The 16,577-nt window shown below is 32.9% G+C and overlaps 2 protein-coding genes across 4 annotated transcripts; both read right to left on the bottom strand.

Moving 5' to 3' along the window:
• Positions 1 to 85: 85 nt before the first annotated feature.
• Positions 86 to 2,372, bottom strand: LOC126683430 (B3 domain-containing transcription factor VRN1-like). 3 transcript variants are annotated; one of them, XM_056106018.1, is made up of 6 exons: positions 2,103 to 2,372; positions 1,341 to 1,620; positions 1,074 to 1,252; positions 957 to 982; positions 605 to 833; positions 86 to 503 (listed from the first exon to the last, which is right to left on the bottom strand). In XM_056106018.1, exons 1-6 carry the CDS (start codon positions 2,229 to 2,231, stop codon positions 252 to 254), a joined length of 1,095 nt encoding a protein of 364 aa, XP_055961993.1. In that variant the 5' UTR covers positions 2,232 to 2,372; the 3' UTR covers positions 86 to 251. The 3 variants fall into 3 exon arrangements, with proteins under 3 accessions (XP_055961993.1, XP_050235276.1, XP_050235277.1); XM_050379319.2 differs by having other exon boundaries at positions 605 to 982; positions 2,103 to 2,370; XM_050379320.2 differs by having other exon boundaries at positions 338 to 503; positions 697 to 982; positions 2,103 to 2,370.
• Positions 2,373 to 3,598: 1,226 nt separating this feature from the next.
• LOC126680163 (uncharacterized) lies at positions 3,599 to 6,071 on the bottom strand. Its single transcript, XM_050375218.2, has 7 exons — positions 5,838 to 6,071; positions 5,655 to 5,751; positions 5,353 to 5,491; positions 4,789 to 4,871; positions 4,511 to 4,645; positions 4,306 to 4,410; positions 3,599 to 3,966 (listed from the first exon to the last, which is right to left on the bottom strand). Exons 1-7 carry the CDS (start codon positions 5,888 to 5,890, stop codon positions 3,844 to 3,846), a joined length of 735 nt encoding a protein of 244 aa, XP_050231175.1. The 5' UTR covers positions 5,891 to 6,071; the 3' UTR covers positions 3,599 to 3,843.
• Between the last annotated feature and the right edge of the window lie 10,506 nt (positions 6,072 to 16,577).

Here is a 16,577-nt window from a genome sequence, read left to right as displayed (position 1 = left end):
AATCAACTTACCTCCAGCAAGAGATTAAGACGCTGATGTGCAAAAGTTTGTGAAAACAGAAATTCTCAAATGTAAAACATAGGCATGAGTTCAAACCGGAATTAAAGAGAAACTCGGTGAGAGTAAAACATAGTATATACATATTTGATAAACAAAAAGCCACTGACAGTCTTCTTCATCATGTAAAATCACTTCTTATGCATTCCTTACAAAGTTACAATTCATCAACAGAAAGACAAGCTGAGAGCTTTTCATGCCTTCAACAAACTGCACGAGAAATAGAAGCTTTCAGCATCACATTTTTCTGTCATCAGCTCAAAAACACAGACATCTTCTGCCTTCAGATTGTGTTCTCTGCAAAATGCTTGCCATCCCTTCCCAAATGCTGCACGTCTGTGACCTTTAATGAGGAAGATTGTCCCAACTCGTCCATGAGAAATTTCCAGTTTAACGTACCTGCGAGCTCCTCTAATATACTTTTTCGAAAAGTGTCTTGGCACATGCTGTAAAAGAAAAAATTAGGATTACAGTTAACTATCTAGTTCATATCATTCGCAAAAACTGGAAAATGTAGAGAGCATAGCTTATAGAACAGCTAGCTTACCAACGTATCGTGATTGCAATATTCGCCCAACAAAACTTTGAAACACGGATTTTTAGGTTTATAGTTTCTATCAGCATGGATCACAGTCTTACATTCTGGGGATAAATCTGTAGAGTCCGACTCGATAATTTTTGTATTATCTTGAACTGCATAAACAGTAACCTTCATAGCCTTTTTGCACTTTATCATCTCTAATACACAAACATCACCGGCCTTCAAGTTATTGTCCCTGAAAAATGGTTTCAGTCCTGTTCCGAAACTGAAACGTCTACATTGTTTTCGGAGGGCAACGATCCACTCTCTTCCATCAGAAACATCAAATTTAAACAATTTAGGAGTTGCACTTAGATACCTTCTTGAAAATTTTGAAGGCACATGCTGCAACAAAATGAAAAACCACTAAGCTTATTTATTTCACTGGCAAAGCTGAGAACTTAAAAAACATAATTTAGGTAAAACAAAGGCTCACCAGTACGTTGTTATAGCAGTTATACGCATGCAACACAACCATGAAACAAGGATGTTTTGGTTTGTACTGTCTAGCTAATTCAAGTGCCGCCTTACTTTCTAGGGACACCTCCCTAAATTCCGAGTTTTCAACGGTAATAATTTCAATATCTTCACATTTTGGCACCGGCAGACTTTCACCTGAACTTATCAAGAGCTTACTGTTTATTAAAGGAATACAAGAATAGCTTACCAAATTCAACCTTAACTTGCAACAAACATATCTCACCATCGACAGGGCTTCCAACATTCTCCGTATATTCAATTTCGCAAGCAGTTGTATCAAATATGAAGACACTGAAATTGGAGAAACCTCTATATGCAAAGATTACAAAGTAGCCATTGCCAATCAAATAATGTTCGACAAAGTCATGCCAACCATCATCAAACCAAATGTCATTTTGCTCTTTTCTCATCGCCACTTCCCAATTACAGCCATTTGGGACAATGAAGTTAGCAACATCGGAAAGTTCATCTCGAAATCTACGCACAAACTTAATCGGAATCCTCTGCAAGTACTTTCACCAAGTCAGGACATTATTGTTAATCATAAACCATTCATATATAGTACTTGTTGTATAATAAGGCTTGCCAAGAACTACATTGCACGAAAACTTGTTCAGTTCTACGTTTGGGCGTTTCGTTTCTATAAACAGAAACACTCACTATGAAACTTTAAATTTTATTTCTATAATCTCTATGCTTGTAAAAAAAATGTAATTTCACCGTGTCTTTTTTAAGTTTCCTCACAACATAGACCAAGAACATAAAGTAAAAATAAAATAAAAATTATTAACATTAGATAGATCTTTTTCTCTATCTCACAGCATGCAAGAACAATCAAATAACAGTGAAAAAAAAATCAATTAAATTAAAATCTGATCTTTTTGCAGAGAAATTACAGTCAGTGAAAGATTGTTACTTCTAGTTTCTTATGTTGCATGCAATTAATAAAAAGTGTTTGCATGCATAGAATTTGCAAGTGAATTACCAGCTTCTTTTCAGTTAAGGTTCTAGGAAGGATTATCTTGAAAAAGCGCCACTTGGGTTTATCTGCCAGAGATTTTGACCGCCGGCGATGAGCCTCTCCGCTTGTTTCAACTACCCTCCGGCGAGCCATAAATTAAGCCACCTCAAAGAGAAGCCAGAAGCTTTCTCTAGCAAGTTTTTGTGCGGTTCAATAAATGTTAAGTGGTAGAGGACAAGGACAGACAAGTGTCAATTGAGCTTGGTAACCTTCGAAGCTAATATTTTATGTTCAATAAACAAAACTATAAGCCCTGTTAATTGAAATATTTTACTAAAAAAATTGATATTTTGAATTTAGTAGAATGAGCTAACGCAGCTTACGGGAAACTTTAAATTTTATTTCTATAATCTCTATGAAGCACGGAAACTTCGACAAAGTCGCGTTTCCCGTTTCGGAAACGTTTCGGAAACCGGAAACTTTTGGACACCCGCACGAAACGTTTCGGGCCGTTTCTGTAAATTGTAAAAATTAATAATTTGTAAAAAAATTAAAATTATTGCCCACAAATAAAAAAATCTAACTAGTTACCCATAAATTTTACATTCGCATTGCCCACAATACATCAAATATATTTATTTGTGTTGAATTATATTATATTTTTTTATATATTTATAAAATTTTAAATATTTAGTATATTAAAATGAATTATTTTGTTAATTATCATGAATATTTAGATAATATTTTTATAAATATATCCTTATATTTTTGTTATTTACACGTTTCCCCCACGTTTCGTGTCCTCCATTTTGAAAAACTTTCGTTTTCCCGTGTCCGTTTCGTATCGTTTCCGTTTTCCGTTTCCGTTTCCGTGCTACCTAGCTATTTGGTCATTTTTTTCTTAAATTTTGGTATTTATAGTGACGATTTCATATACAGTTGGAACATTTTGCATGATTGAGAAGCAGATGCAGGAAAATTGTGCATAGGGCTTTATAATCTATCTTCACATTTAACCCCATAGTGTACATTAGTAGAACCAAAAACATGCAATTATTCCACATGAAAAAACATTTCCTAGGTGTTCTTTACAGTCTTTCATACTAACTGATTCACATTGCAAAAAAATAAAAAGCCTGGGAACTGATCATTGTCCTGCAACAGAAGCTTTACGTTCACTGAGCTTCTGCATATTCTTCCACTGATCTGCGTAAAAAACGCAAAAGTCTGCATTAAAGCGCTATTTTTGATTGTATGCAGTTCTTGACCTTAGCAATCAATTCTGAGGCTCTGAATCTTCAACTGCAGGATAGTTTGATTTTTAATTTGATTTGTACCAAAACTGAACTGTCAAATTTACTTTCAACAGATCCGAAAACCAACTTTTCTATAATATCATACCAAACCGAATCAGATTTATCAATCCGGTTCATGTTGGTTCGGTTTGGCACACCTCCTAAGTCTATCTATACAAAGTCAATACTCTGAACAGCCTTTATCAGAGTAAAACACTTGAATAATATAATTTTAAACAGATGAGATATTTGATTACAGAAAAATTTATCAAGACACTCAAATTAAAAAAAATTGAAGCTAATTTAAGGCATATAAGATAGTTTCATACAGTCATCTAGCAACTACAAAGCTTGACATACAATACCAGCACAAAGCCTTGCAAACAAAATTTGCCATCAAGCAATCAGTTGCTGTTGCTATGGCTCAAAACTACAGTATTTGGTTTTAATGATGAATTAATTACATACGATTAATCATCTCCAATACTGTTTCTAAATATATAATCTTCGCTCTCTAATTCGTCTTGGAAAAGACAAATAGGCGGCGTCTCAATCTTCTCGTTTGTGCCTTTATCAATCAATGATCTCTTTCCCTGAAACCGAAAAAGGCTCATATATTAACAATCTCAAGTAGTAGTCAAGAATTACGATTATAAATAGCTAATGAAACATTGAAAAAAGAACAAGATTGATTTCGTTTGTTCTTTCATGTTCTTCAAATTCTGGACTAACCTCACTTTGAACCACTTAAAAAACATAATGAATACATCAATTATACTTATGGAAAGCACCGATTAATTATCCCGAGCAGTCCTCACATTGAAATATACATTCTCATTCAAACCGTAAGCAATATAAAACCAGCCCAAATGCGTAGTTCCCTCATACAACAATAAGATATAGCTTTAATATATGAACGTCTCATAGCTTACCTTCCTCAAGATATAGAAAAAATAATGGAATCCATCACCAAAAGTTTTCCACTCGACAGACCATGAATATTCAGGAGCATCAAATAAAGGACGCCTGAAGTGCGGCTGCAGAAGATAAATTTCAAAAACAAATTACGTAAACAGAAAGACCTCCATGAAAATTATTAGGGGAAAAGAAGAGAAATAGGTTGTTTTTTCGTTCTACCTGGCCGAAAGAGATTGAAATGAAAATGCCATCTGGTTTTAGAACTCTGTGAACACCCTCAAGCATTGCCTTGACCTGTTTTACTGTTTCAGGTCTTGGATTCCATGGGTCGCCACTATTAACAAACAGTACATCCTTGAAGGTAGAAGAGGAAAATGAATATCAATAACTAGAAATCTAATCTCGTTACAAGCATAACACATGAAGTCTGATAGAACTAATTATACTAGCTGAAAACAGATGTAAATGAATAAAGCCAGTCTTTCTGGTCTGTTTACCATAGTTCCTTTCTCAATAACCACATCAAAACACTCGTCGCTAAAGGGAAGATCTAGCATATCAGCTTCCAGCACTTTTATTTCTGACGATAAATGCAACAAGAAAGAAAATTCTAAGTCTCAAACAGTTACAAAATGCCTATTATTACTGGACATTTCAGGAACCAGCATCTTTCGGACGACAAAAGTGAACAAGTATGACCTAATCCACAACTTCAATATTCGCTGACATACAATTTCTAGTTTCAAACATTAAGTGTGCCCCCTACCATAATTATGTAAACAATAATTTGTGATTCAAACACAACAATCTATTAATACAGTATCACAAACAAGAGTTGGATACAAGATTCAATCAACAAATCTTTAAGCACTTAATTTAGTTACTGGGCAAATGCAGTATTATTAACTTGGATGTCAATTCTCAAATCTAAACTTCTTAACATGCCGATTACTCTGCCATTAGTATTTCAATGACACCAGTTCCACGAACCATCTCAACTTCGAAATTATAAAAAACTAGCAAAGCATACACGCAACAAGATAAGCAAGATTGAAACTCACCTTTATATCCCTTAGCTAATAAACGTTGCTGCATCTTCTCCACAACAACCGCAGACAAATCAATGCAAGTTATTTCAGTAATCCCGTCGTTATACATTTCATCGCATAACTGCGAATTCCCACAACCAAGCTCCAACACCTGCATAATTCAAATCTTCTATAACTTAACATATGACCAAAATAGCCACACAAACAAAAGTAAACCAACATTTACAACAAAACAAACTAAAAATTCAATAGCACAATTAAATTGTTTAAAAAATTCAAGTTAACTGGTTAATGAAAATGAATGAAATTCTTACTGAAGAATTGGGAGAGATATGGGTTTGAATGAGGTGTTGAAAATGAGAGTAATCTTTGAACCATTCATAATGTTCCTCTTTTGAAAATCTTTCATTCCTGTGACCAACATTAAAATAAATCAATTAAACACAATTATTATCATAAAACTGTAAACAAAGTTACAATTTATTTCAGGATGTTACCAGTAATTAGGATCCAGGTAACCCAGAACAGTGGACGGAGCTAATTCCTCCATTTCTGTTGATTTTTGGTTCAATTTTCTTCTTCTTCTTCTTCCTTCTTCATCACTGTTGTTCTAAAACAAAACCCTAAACCTTGCTCTTATTGAATTGGGCCTCAATAGCAGTAAACACCCATAAAGCCTAAGCCCATCTCGTTTCTACATTTTTCGCACCCATGTTTTACGGAAACGGAAATGGAAACTAGGGGTGCAATCGAGTCGAGTGGACATACTGTCGAGCTCGAGCTCGACTCGACTCTAAAATCTGAAGATCGAATTTGAACGACTTTCATTTTAAGAGTTCGAGCTCGAGCTCGATAATTAAGGAGTAGCTCGAACTGTAGCTTGACTTGATATGAGTCAAGTCGATTTCGATTATTTTTCGAGTCAATTTAGAATATCTCGTGAGTTGGCTCGACTCGGTTACACCCTATAAAATGACTTTTTAAAAATTTAGAAAACTGAAATATGATAGAAACATGTAAATGATAAAAATATAGAAATATAGAAATATATTTATAAATATGAAAAATGATAAAATGATAAAATTTTACATACATTGGCTTTTATTTATAAGAAAAATATACTTTCATACAAATAAAATACTATGACAAATAAATCCTCACAATCCAATTAAAATTTAAGTTCAATACTTATGATAATTTGTTTATAAATTCCACAACTATAATTAGAAATAATATTTTAAAGTTTTATAATTATATGAATGAGAAATTTTTAGAAAAACTCAGTCTATCACGTCATCCGTAAACTAAACCAATTATATTATAACACGTCATTAAAATAGTGGGAGTATCGTAATATCACTATAAAAAGGTGTAAAAAATAACAATCAAAATTACGATAATACCACTATTTTAATGACGTGTTAAACCATTTCCAATGTTGCTCTTTATTTTAAATATTATAATTGTTAAAATAAAGAGCATCTTTAATATAAAGAGTAATATATATAGAGTAACTCCAATAGACTCTCTAATATTTACTTTATTTTATTTTTAATTTTATAAAAATATTAAAAATAAAAATTATTAATAATATTGTTTTGTTTATTCAGTTTTTAAATTTAAAAATTTAAAATAATACATTTCAAATGAAAAAATAATCAATTTATTTTAATATTTGAAATTTTGTCTTTTTGAAAATGAAGTATAGAGTGAAAATGGCTCTGCACATGTAGAGAGTCATTTTCACTCTCTGCTCTAAATTTAAATTTTAAAGAAACTTTAATTTATTAACAAAACTCCCTAAATTAAAGAGTTTGTTAATTAGTAGAAGACCATTGGAGATGCTCTTATAATATAATAGCCAAATGTTGTAAAAAAGTCAAATCTTTTATAAAAGTTTTACAAAATCCAAACCTTTTAATTTTATCCAATTTGTCCTGAAATGCTGGATTTTGTTTCAATTTTGTCCAACTCTCAATTTGCACACACTTTTGTTGATGTGGCGTGCCACTTAATGTGTGCCATGACCGAAAATCACGAGTCGCGACCGGCGCTAAGGAATGGGAATGTTAGTTCCAAAACCCGCAACAAGCCTTAAAACACATATAAATGTTTCGCGAAACAATCATTTTTAAAAACCAAACATTCATTCATAAATAAATCGTTTGCATTAAAAGCTCCTTGAGTTTTAACGTATACATGCAAACGTCTATTCCAAAACATGAAAACGTACGTGGGTCTTACCGTGCGATGTCCCACATCTTAGCACAGCCCGTTCCAAAACAAAGCAAACGATTTTAAAAGCGGAATTTAAATAACATACATATCAGAGTTTGCACGCATGCAAACCGTTTTACAAATATCCATACATACTAGGACTTGGCCCTACTGCTGCACTACTAATCCTGTACATACTTCAGACTTCTGGAACAAGAATAGAAGTCCGGCTTGCCAAAACTAGACACATACACCAAACACTGTTGGGGGAGTCAGTCGAAACTGAGTGAGTTCATTTAGTTTACAAATGCGTATTCATAAAACATTCAAATCAATGTGAAACCATTCAATTAAATGCATCCATGTATAAGCATTCCGAATGAAACACTAGTCTTAATCCTGAGGCGTACTTTCCATACCACGTATACTTATCGTTATCCTCTGCTGATGTCATATTTTTCCAAATTTGCGTGTGTGCAATTGTCATCAGGGTGGTGAATGACCTTGGAACTAGGCCAACAATTCTTTCCAAAGATCGGAATTGATGGTCCCATTGAGTAGTGTTGTATAAGCGATTTCCTTGCTTAGGTCTTCAATTTGCATAGCCTCTTTATTGAATCTCTCCACATACTTTCTTAGCGTCTCACCATCCCTCTGCATGACGGCCAGCAGGTCCGTTGACAGCTTCTTTTGAGGGATGCAGGCTACGAACCTAGCTTGGAACAGCCCTGAAAATTGTTTGAACGTCAACACCGATCCTGACTTCAAACTCTGATACCACTCATGCGCCAGGCCCTTCAAGGTTGTAGGGAAGAGTTTGCATAACACGTGATCCAAATTTGTTTGAACGTTGATCACTGCCTGGAACTTGTGGATGTGACTCTTAGGGCAGCCAGTTCAGTCGTAGGATTCTAGGTTCTGAGGATATTTGAATTTTGCGGAAAATTCATGGGAGATGATGAAATCTGCTACAGGAGAATCACTGCGTAAGGAGATTTCCACATCTTCACACCTCATTCCAAGCCGGCCCATGACTTGGCGAACTTTCTCCTCTAAATGTTCCTCCCCGTCTTTGGGGCCGGGCTGCTCGCCCATCCAGTGGTCATCATCTGGGAATGGTATCGGGGTGCCCTGCTTCTTAGCAGAATTCTCTGGGATTTTCTCCTGACGAATCGGCTCTTTTCCTTTGTCCACCGGCGATGCCGATTTTTGGGCCAACAATTTTTCGGGGGCTGACCCCTGTGATTATTGTGATACTGTTTGCTTGATATCTTTGAGTAAACTAGTGATTTTCATGAATTCTTTGAACATAGCCTGGTTGCTGACCGGTTCATCAACTGGCACGCCCACCGGAGCTCCGGTTGGTGGATTCGTCTGCCTTGCTACCTGTGGATCACTCGTCTCTCCTTTCTCACTGCCAAATGGGAACAATTCAGCGCTGGCGGTACGTCATCTCCAGCATTTCTATCGGTAGCTGGTGGGGTGTCATCTCCCGGGGGATCCACCGCTGGATTACAAACTGCGAAAAGAAATCAAGAAGGAACAACGAAACTATAAGTTCCACGCTCATCGCACCAAATGATACTGCTCAAACTTCCAAGGTCGCCTGAACAATATTTCCTGTACAAAGAAACAATGTAAGCTCAAAGGACTTCAGGCTGGTGTTGCCTGAAAGCCACTCTAATGCTTAAGTCAGAAGGATTCTTTTGTAAGTAAATGAGCGAATAAGTGTTTGGGTCTAGTCTCTGTGAATTACCTTCTCAAGCATCAGGGGGCCTCTATTTATAGAGAATTCATAATCGGTTACTTACTAGAGATCGTGGGTATGTGCCACGATTTCTGATAGTTCTTAAACCACGTTCTCCGATTATCCCGGGTAGTTGGATAGTGGAGATGGCACAGGCGAGGTACCTGAAGGGCGAAGTATCTTCTCATGTTCACGGGCGATCTTTTTAGGCCGATACTGGCGAACTCTGATTAGGGCGCTCTCAAGATATCCGGGCGATCCTGAGTGCCCGTGCTGGCGATCTATGATTGGAGCGTTCGCAATCATGTTATGGGCGAGTTTAGTTTATCTGGGCGATGTCTGGAGTCCGGTTATTTCTAGATCGATATCAACTTGGTAGACTGAGTCTACTTAAAAATCTCTCAAAAAAAAGCTAAGAGAATAAAGTTAAAAACTTGAGTACACGAAGAATAAGTATTCCTAAAGAAATTCAAATTAGAATAAAAATACCTATTACAAATCCTGAAAAGATGAACTGCCTTAAAAAAATTGTTAAAGATCATCGCCTCTTTACGTTGGTCTTTTTTTTCGAAAAACTCTACTATTTCTGCACTTTTATAATTTTCCAAGAATCAAAAACCAAAGAACCTTCTACGGCTGCTAAGATCAGTTCTCATCTTTTTTAAAACAACTTATTTTAATTTTATTATTAAAAAATTAAAATTGAGATATTTCTAATCTACTTAACCTACTAAATTTAATGTAAACTACATAAGTCTAATGTATTTAATTACTCAATTCTACCAATATATCTACTTAAACAATTTAGTGAATTTAACAGAAACTTTTTGCAGCATAATTAATTAAGTAGCAGGGCTGTAAAACTCAAAAATATTCATGAAGGGATCATAGAAGATTCACGCAACAATGTATTTTACAAAATCTATGTTCTTCTTCATCGAATGTGACCAACGTCCATAGAAACGTGAGACTAGAGGTATGAACGTTGTATGAATGTTTTTATTACAAAATGGTGCAATGTTGAAATTATGAAGATAAGGATGATAACAATTTTCATAAAAAAAAAAGGATGATAACAATAATGCCAATTTTTTTATTTATAAAGAGGTGGAGAAAAAGGAGGAAAAGATTTACTGCACTGAAGTTTTTGATATTTTTATGCCTTATAGGCTTATGAAATTCCGGATTAGTATATCTTTGAAAATTAATTCCAATTTTGTGTCTGGACCCACACGTTCCGCAATGTAATATTACGGAACACGTGGCGTTCCGCAATGCTACATTGTGGAACGGGTTAATTCTTTTGATTATAACTAATCAGCAGCATTAGCAGCGTTCCGCATTATAAAATTGCAGGGAATCTTACCGTTGGGAGTTAGGGGGGACTTCTAATGGTAGTAAATGTGTTCCGCAATCTAGGATTGCGGAACACATTGCCTATAAAAGGCTCCCCCTTCCCATAATTTCCACACCACACTTACTACCCACATCATACTCCCTAGCAAAGCAAAAATGAGATTCTTAGTATAATTTTGGCCAAACCCATCTAGAGGTCCTTGTACTTTACACTTTTTTTTCCGTAGGTCCTTATACTTCATTTTTGTATTATTTGGTCCTTCTACTTACCTATTTTTTATTTTCAGGTCCTTTTTGAGTTTTTTCCAGTCCTTTTGTGTGACTGGAGGGAAAAAAAATTGTAAGTAGGAGGACTGGAGGAAAAACAAATTGTACGTACAGGGACTGGAAAAAACTCAAAAAGGACCTGAAAATCAAATATAGGTAAGTAGAAGGACCAAATAATACAAAAATAAAGTATAAGGACCTACGGAAAAAAAAGTGTAAAGTACAAGGACCTCTATATGGGTTAAGCCTATAATTTTATGTGACTTATTTTTTCCTCCATATCTCTTGACATTGTCATGTTTCTTTTTAAATTTCATTATAAGGTATCATATTTTAGTGCAAAATCTGGTCTAGATATTATATACAACCACTATTCATAAAAACTTGAAAACGGACGTATAAAAGTTTATTATACGCAATGGTATACTGTTGACGCTGCTAACGCAGCTTACGTTCCTTTGCTTTCAACTGATTTCGGTTTATCAAGGTAAATTATAGTTAAGATTTTGATTGAATTATTAGTTTTTTATTTTTTATATGGCAGAATTTCAAGAAAATAGTGTATCATATATATGCTTATTTACTTTTTCTTTTTGATAGAAGATTGTGGCAGAGTTTTTTTTTTTGTTAAAATATTAGCAACCTTATAAGTTTCTCTAGCTTCATATAATTAATTCAAAATGTTTCAATCTATGGTTATCCTCTAATCCTCTGTACATGGCGCCAGCAATTCATCAATTCCAAAATTTTAATGATAATGCAATAATTTTATTGCCTCTTTGACAAAAAGGTCCTACTAATCTTGAGTTTGTTAATTAAGTTTTAATACAAAAAGTGAAAATAACCCTTTAGTATAAAATAAAAAAATTAATTATATAAGATGTGTTTCAATAATGGGTAAACAATTTATTGTATTTACATAAAATTAAAATTATATCCCGTTCTTTATATAAAAATCTAATGCTATCACAAATTCTGAAACCGTGATAAAATTATAAAAATAAATTGGCGGTTAATAAAATTGTCAATTTTAAAATGACATAATAGAGTTGCAGTTTCATTGAAATTTTATGAGTTTATAAGTAATTAATTTGATGTATATCATAAAATATTGAAAATTATGATAACACTTGGTTTATATTTCATTGCAATAAATATCTGCATGCCAATTTACAAAAATAAAACTCCAACATAAAATATACAAAAAATATAAAATGCTAAAAGAGTATTCTACTTGATTTTTAAAATAGATAATTATTGTAATTATTAGGTTAATGGTCTGAAAAAACCTCCACCTTTTAACCCCTTTTTGTTTGTACTTTGACGTTATAAAATCGTTGATTTCATTCTAATCCACACCTTTTATTTTTAATTGCATCCTCAAACATCAAAACTCACACCTTTTAAATTCAATTGCACCCTCAAATATCAAATTGACCTCTTTCTCAATATTTTATATTTTAACAAATATTTTAAATAGTTCAATGTCATAGTTAAACAAAAAATTATGTTTATAATATAATAATATTTATTTGTATTAAATAAAAAATTATTATTGGATTTTAAATTTTTTGGGAAGAAGATTTTTTTTTATTTTAAATATAGCATTAAGCGCTATTTAGAATATATGTCAAAATATAAAGTATTGATTTGAACTTTTTCAAATGAAAAGAGATCAATTTAATGCTTTAAAGTGAAATTGAAACTGAAAAATGCGGATTTGGGTATAATCGTCGATTTTACAATGTCAGAGTACAAACGAAAAAGGACTAAAAGGCGATACTTCATTAATGTTAAGAGTATCTAAAGTTATTTGCAATTAATATTTGTTCTATATACTTTGAGAATCTTTTTTAATCTCACAAAACTGAAATTCTCCGTTATCTAATAACTAAATATTAAAAAAAACTAATAATTTTTTACAAGAAAATAATTTTGACCTACTTTAGTAGCGATCGTAATTATTTTCAAAATAAAATCTAACAATCTTCTGAATTAAGAACTCGTAGCTCAATGAATATGTTTGATCTTCGACTTGTTGATCAACATATCATGCCGACACTTAGAGTTTTCATTGCAACCTCTTCTCCAATGATGAATAGGATGCATATTCCTACACCATTTAGCATTCTCCCAAGGACCACAAGCTCCATACCCGATAGCTCCATAGCCTATATAACGAGGAACTTTACTATCATCATCTTCTTCTTCAAAAGATGGTGGTAGCGCATGGTACGAAGGTGGTCGTGCATGATATGAAGGTGGTGGAGCATGGTATGAAGGTGGTCGTCTATGGTTTGATTTTTTTGCACGCCGTGAACTTACGAAACTTCTGGCTGCATCTATTTTATCTAAAAAAATAATACTCATAATTATCAATACCATGAAAAAAAATGAAATATTACATCTCTTTGTCATGGCCATCTCTATAAGTTAGTTATAGATAACAAAAATTTAATTGCGTAAGTATAGTATTGTTGTGTTTAAATATTAATGTTTTAAAATTTTACTAATTATACTTTCATTTTTCCACATTTCTTATATGCCTAATTTTGTTGACGGTGAGTGAATATAAAAGAGGATTTCTCTTATCTAAAATACTAATGGTTTACCTCAATTATATGTCTTTTTATCCTAATTAAATAAGTGTGGTTCCTAGATAGCTAGCTATTGATAGTTTGATACTTAAACTGTATTAAAATAATTAAAGCAAAAGAATTTAGTTTCTCAATTTGATTTTTCCTGGATAAACTTGATAATAAAAGGTTTAATCCTAAATATGAGGGAGTTAAGAGAGGGAAAAAAGTGCATCAATATATAACATAGTTTTACAACAATCAGAGGGAAAAAGGTACATCAATAATATAACATAGGTTTATAACAATCAGACACAATATGAAAGAAATAAACGAGACCGAGTATATATACTTTGAATTGGGTCATTACCGTTGAGTAATGGAGTTGTATAATTTCGCTGAGTTATTAAGAATTGATTTAAAAATAGTGAAAACTCGTCGTAATGTTTTGGGTCGGTAGTGAAGATTAGGGTTGTTGGGTTGGAATTTTATTCTTTTAGAATTTCTAGGTCTTCTATGATTTTTTTTATCTATGTGGCATACGATTGTGTATATATATTTATTATTATTATTTTGTAATCGCTGGATTGTTGATTTTTAACGGTGTTAACTGAAAAATGGATGGAAGGAGTATATTGTCCGTCAAATCAAAACTTAGAAGGTTTATTATAGGCTGATCAATTAAAATTTAAAAACGTCAAAGATAAAAGGCTCAAATGTCAGGGACGATATATAAAAACAAGCCTACAAAAATCTGATACCAATTGGTTAATTTGTTTGCAAAGAAAGAATAGACTTAAAACGCATCATAAAAAATAAAGGATCATCTCACTCCCTCAACTTGGCACGAAATATAAAAAATAGCTCAAATTTATAAAGGCTTAATGGCAAAAAAAATCCAAACCTTTACGACTTGTTGCAATTATATCCAAACCTTTTAATTTTTGCAATAATATCCAAATTGCATTATTTTGTTACAATAATATCTAAATTGCACTTTCTATGTGAATTTTTTTTTGAGTTTTTTTGCCATTTTTGGGACTTTTACTATATTATTATATATCAAAACATAATAATAGCCTAATATCTTGATTGAAAACAACAAGTTTAGCCATCAATTTGACTATTATTGCTACAAAAAATGTAATTTGGATATTATTGCAACAAAAAAAATGCAATTTGGATATTATTGCAAAAAATAAAAGGTTTGGATATAATTGCAACAAGTCGTAAAGGTTTGGGGTTTTTTACCATTTGGCCATTTATAAAAATAGATCACTTTTATCCTGTACTTGGTAAAAACGTATCAAATCTGCCCTCTCCCATTCTCACCCCCGAGAGTGAACACTTTTTCCGGTTTTTATCATGGTAAAATGTTTAAAACAATCTTTAGTATTTTTTTCATTCATTAAATTAGCATATAGTGATTTTAAATTATCAATTTAATTTTTATAATTTTAAAATATAATAAATTAAATGTAATTTTATTGAAAAATACATGGGCCTTTTTATACTTTTCCTTTTAATAACAAATCCTAAATTTAATTTTTACACCGGCCATCATTTTTTCTTTCAATTCTTTCAACCACCACCGCCACGCTACCACCGTCGTTCCACCACCATGTGTCTCTACCACCGAGGTTGACAAATGGGGATCCGTCGTGCTCCGTTAAATGAAGAAACACAACTGTTGCTTTCTATCTTGCTTATGGTGTTATTTTATCTATAAAAGAAATTAGATCCTAAAAAAACATTAAATTAGCAGCAATTAATATGCATGGACGATAGTTGGTGGAACAACGTAGAAGCACAAGCTAAATCCAGCCAGTGATGGTTATGAATTGTGTAACACCCCGTAAATTTGATGTACTAAATTATTTTTAGAAAAGGATAATTAATAGGACTGAGAGAACGTAAATTAAATTTGAGGATAAATTTAATTTATAATGTCTCTGAAAATATAAAATAGTTATAAAAGTTAAAATATTAAATTTGAATATTTATATTTAACTAACGGGATTTAAGAAACGCATTAAAATTACACTAAAATAATTTATAAGTCCCGAGTGAATATTTCTAAAGTCAATATTCACGAAATATATTTAGGAAGTTACTCCTAAAATTTTATAAGATTTGGACATATAAATTTTATTGAGATGGACTAGTTTAACTCTAATAAATCTTAAATGATTTATTAAAAATAAAATATAGGTCCCGTGAGAATAAAAGTCACGTTTTTATTTATACTATAATTTACTGAATTTTGGATAAAATTTCATAAAATATGAAGTTCGTTTTACGTTTTAGTTATGGACGAATATTTAAAAGGGTTAAGGTGACGCCTACATCACCGGGTATTAGTTTGGCATTAGCCAAACTATATAATTTGAATTCATTTGAAATAGTTTCATTTGCATAAACCATTTCTTCTTCCTTCTTTAGCTTCAGTTACAACGCGCACCTAGGATTTGATAATTTCAAACCGATTTCTTGTTTCTGACTCAAATTTCTTTGTGAATTCGATAGTAATCGAGGTAATAACTGTTATTTTGAATTCGGTTCTATAGAATTTGGATTATATTTGAAATTATAATGGTTATTGTATCGAATCGATTGAATAGGAATCGATTTACGTTCCGATTGCAAATTGAGTTGTATAGTATGTGAATTAGCGTTTTGGACCAGAAATTGGATTGTAAGTTGAACGGAAAAGCTGAGGAACGAAGTTTCCGTGGCTGTGCGTGAAGCACAACCACTGTGCGCGAGCACAGTAGGCTGTGCGCACGCATAACCAGACTGTGCAAGTGCACAGTCACCTATGCGGATAGATCCATTGTAACATGCTACCTATTGAGCGGCAATAATCCCGTGTTACTGATATTATAGACTAAGCATGTGATTATATGTAGAGATAGGAATGATTATATTAAGTCATTGGACAACAAAATTGGTGACCCTGAATTAATGGGTAGTCTTGAGGCGGCAGTAACTTATTTACGGCCTAGATACCTAGTACAGAATTTGAGACGACATTGATTAAATTCACAGTCTAAATTGTTATATCAAACTATGGT

Source organism: Mercurialis annua, linkage group LG5 (genome assembly GCF_937616625.2).
Source record: "Mercurialis annua linkage group LG5, ddMerAnnu1.2, whole genome shotgun sequence".
Lineage (NCBI taxonomy): Eukaryota > Viridiplantae > Streptophyta > Magnoliopsida > Malpighiales > Euphorbiaceae > Mercurialis > Mercurialis annua.
The sequence above is the reverse complement of the archived record's forward strand: the minus strand, read 5'-3'. Positions and strand labels throughout refer to the sequence as shown.

Bases quoted from the DNA above. Each gene is read 5' to 3' on its own strand.
- LOC126683430 (XM_050379319.2), bottom strand. From the start codon at position 2,231: ATGGCTCGCCGGAGGGTAGTTGAAACAAGCGGAGAGGCTCATCGCCGG. The intron at 1,621-2,102 runs GTAATTCACTTG...AAGTACTTGCAG, and splicing joins CCTTAACTGAAAAGAAGCTG to AGGATTCCGATTAAGTTTGT. The intron at 1,253-1,340 runs GTGAGATATGTT...TGATAAGTTCAG, and splicing joins TGTTGGAAGCCCTGTCGATG to GTGAAAGTCTGCCGGTGCCA.
- LOC126680163 (XM_050375218.2), bottom strand. From the start codon at position 5,890: ATGGAGGAATTAGCTCCGTCCACTGTTCTGGGTTACCTGGATCCTAAT. The intron at 5,492-5,654 runs GTAAGAATTTCA...TGAATTATGCAG, and splicing joins ATATCTCTCCCAATTCTTCA to GTGTTGGAGCTTGGTTGTGG. The intron at 4,646-4,788 runs GTAAACAGACCA...TCTACCTTCAAG, and splicing joins TTATTGAGAAAGGAACTATG to GATGTACTGTTTGTTAATAG.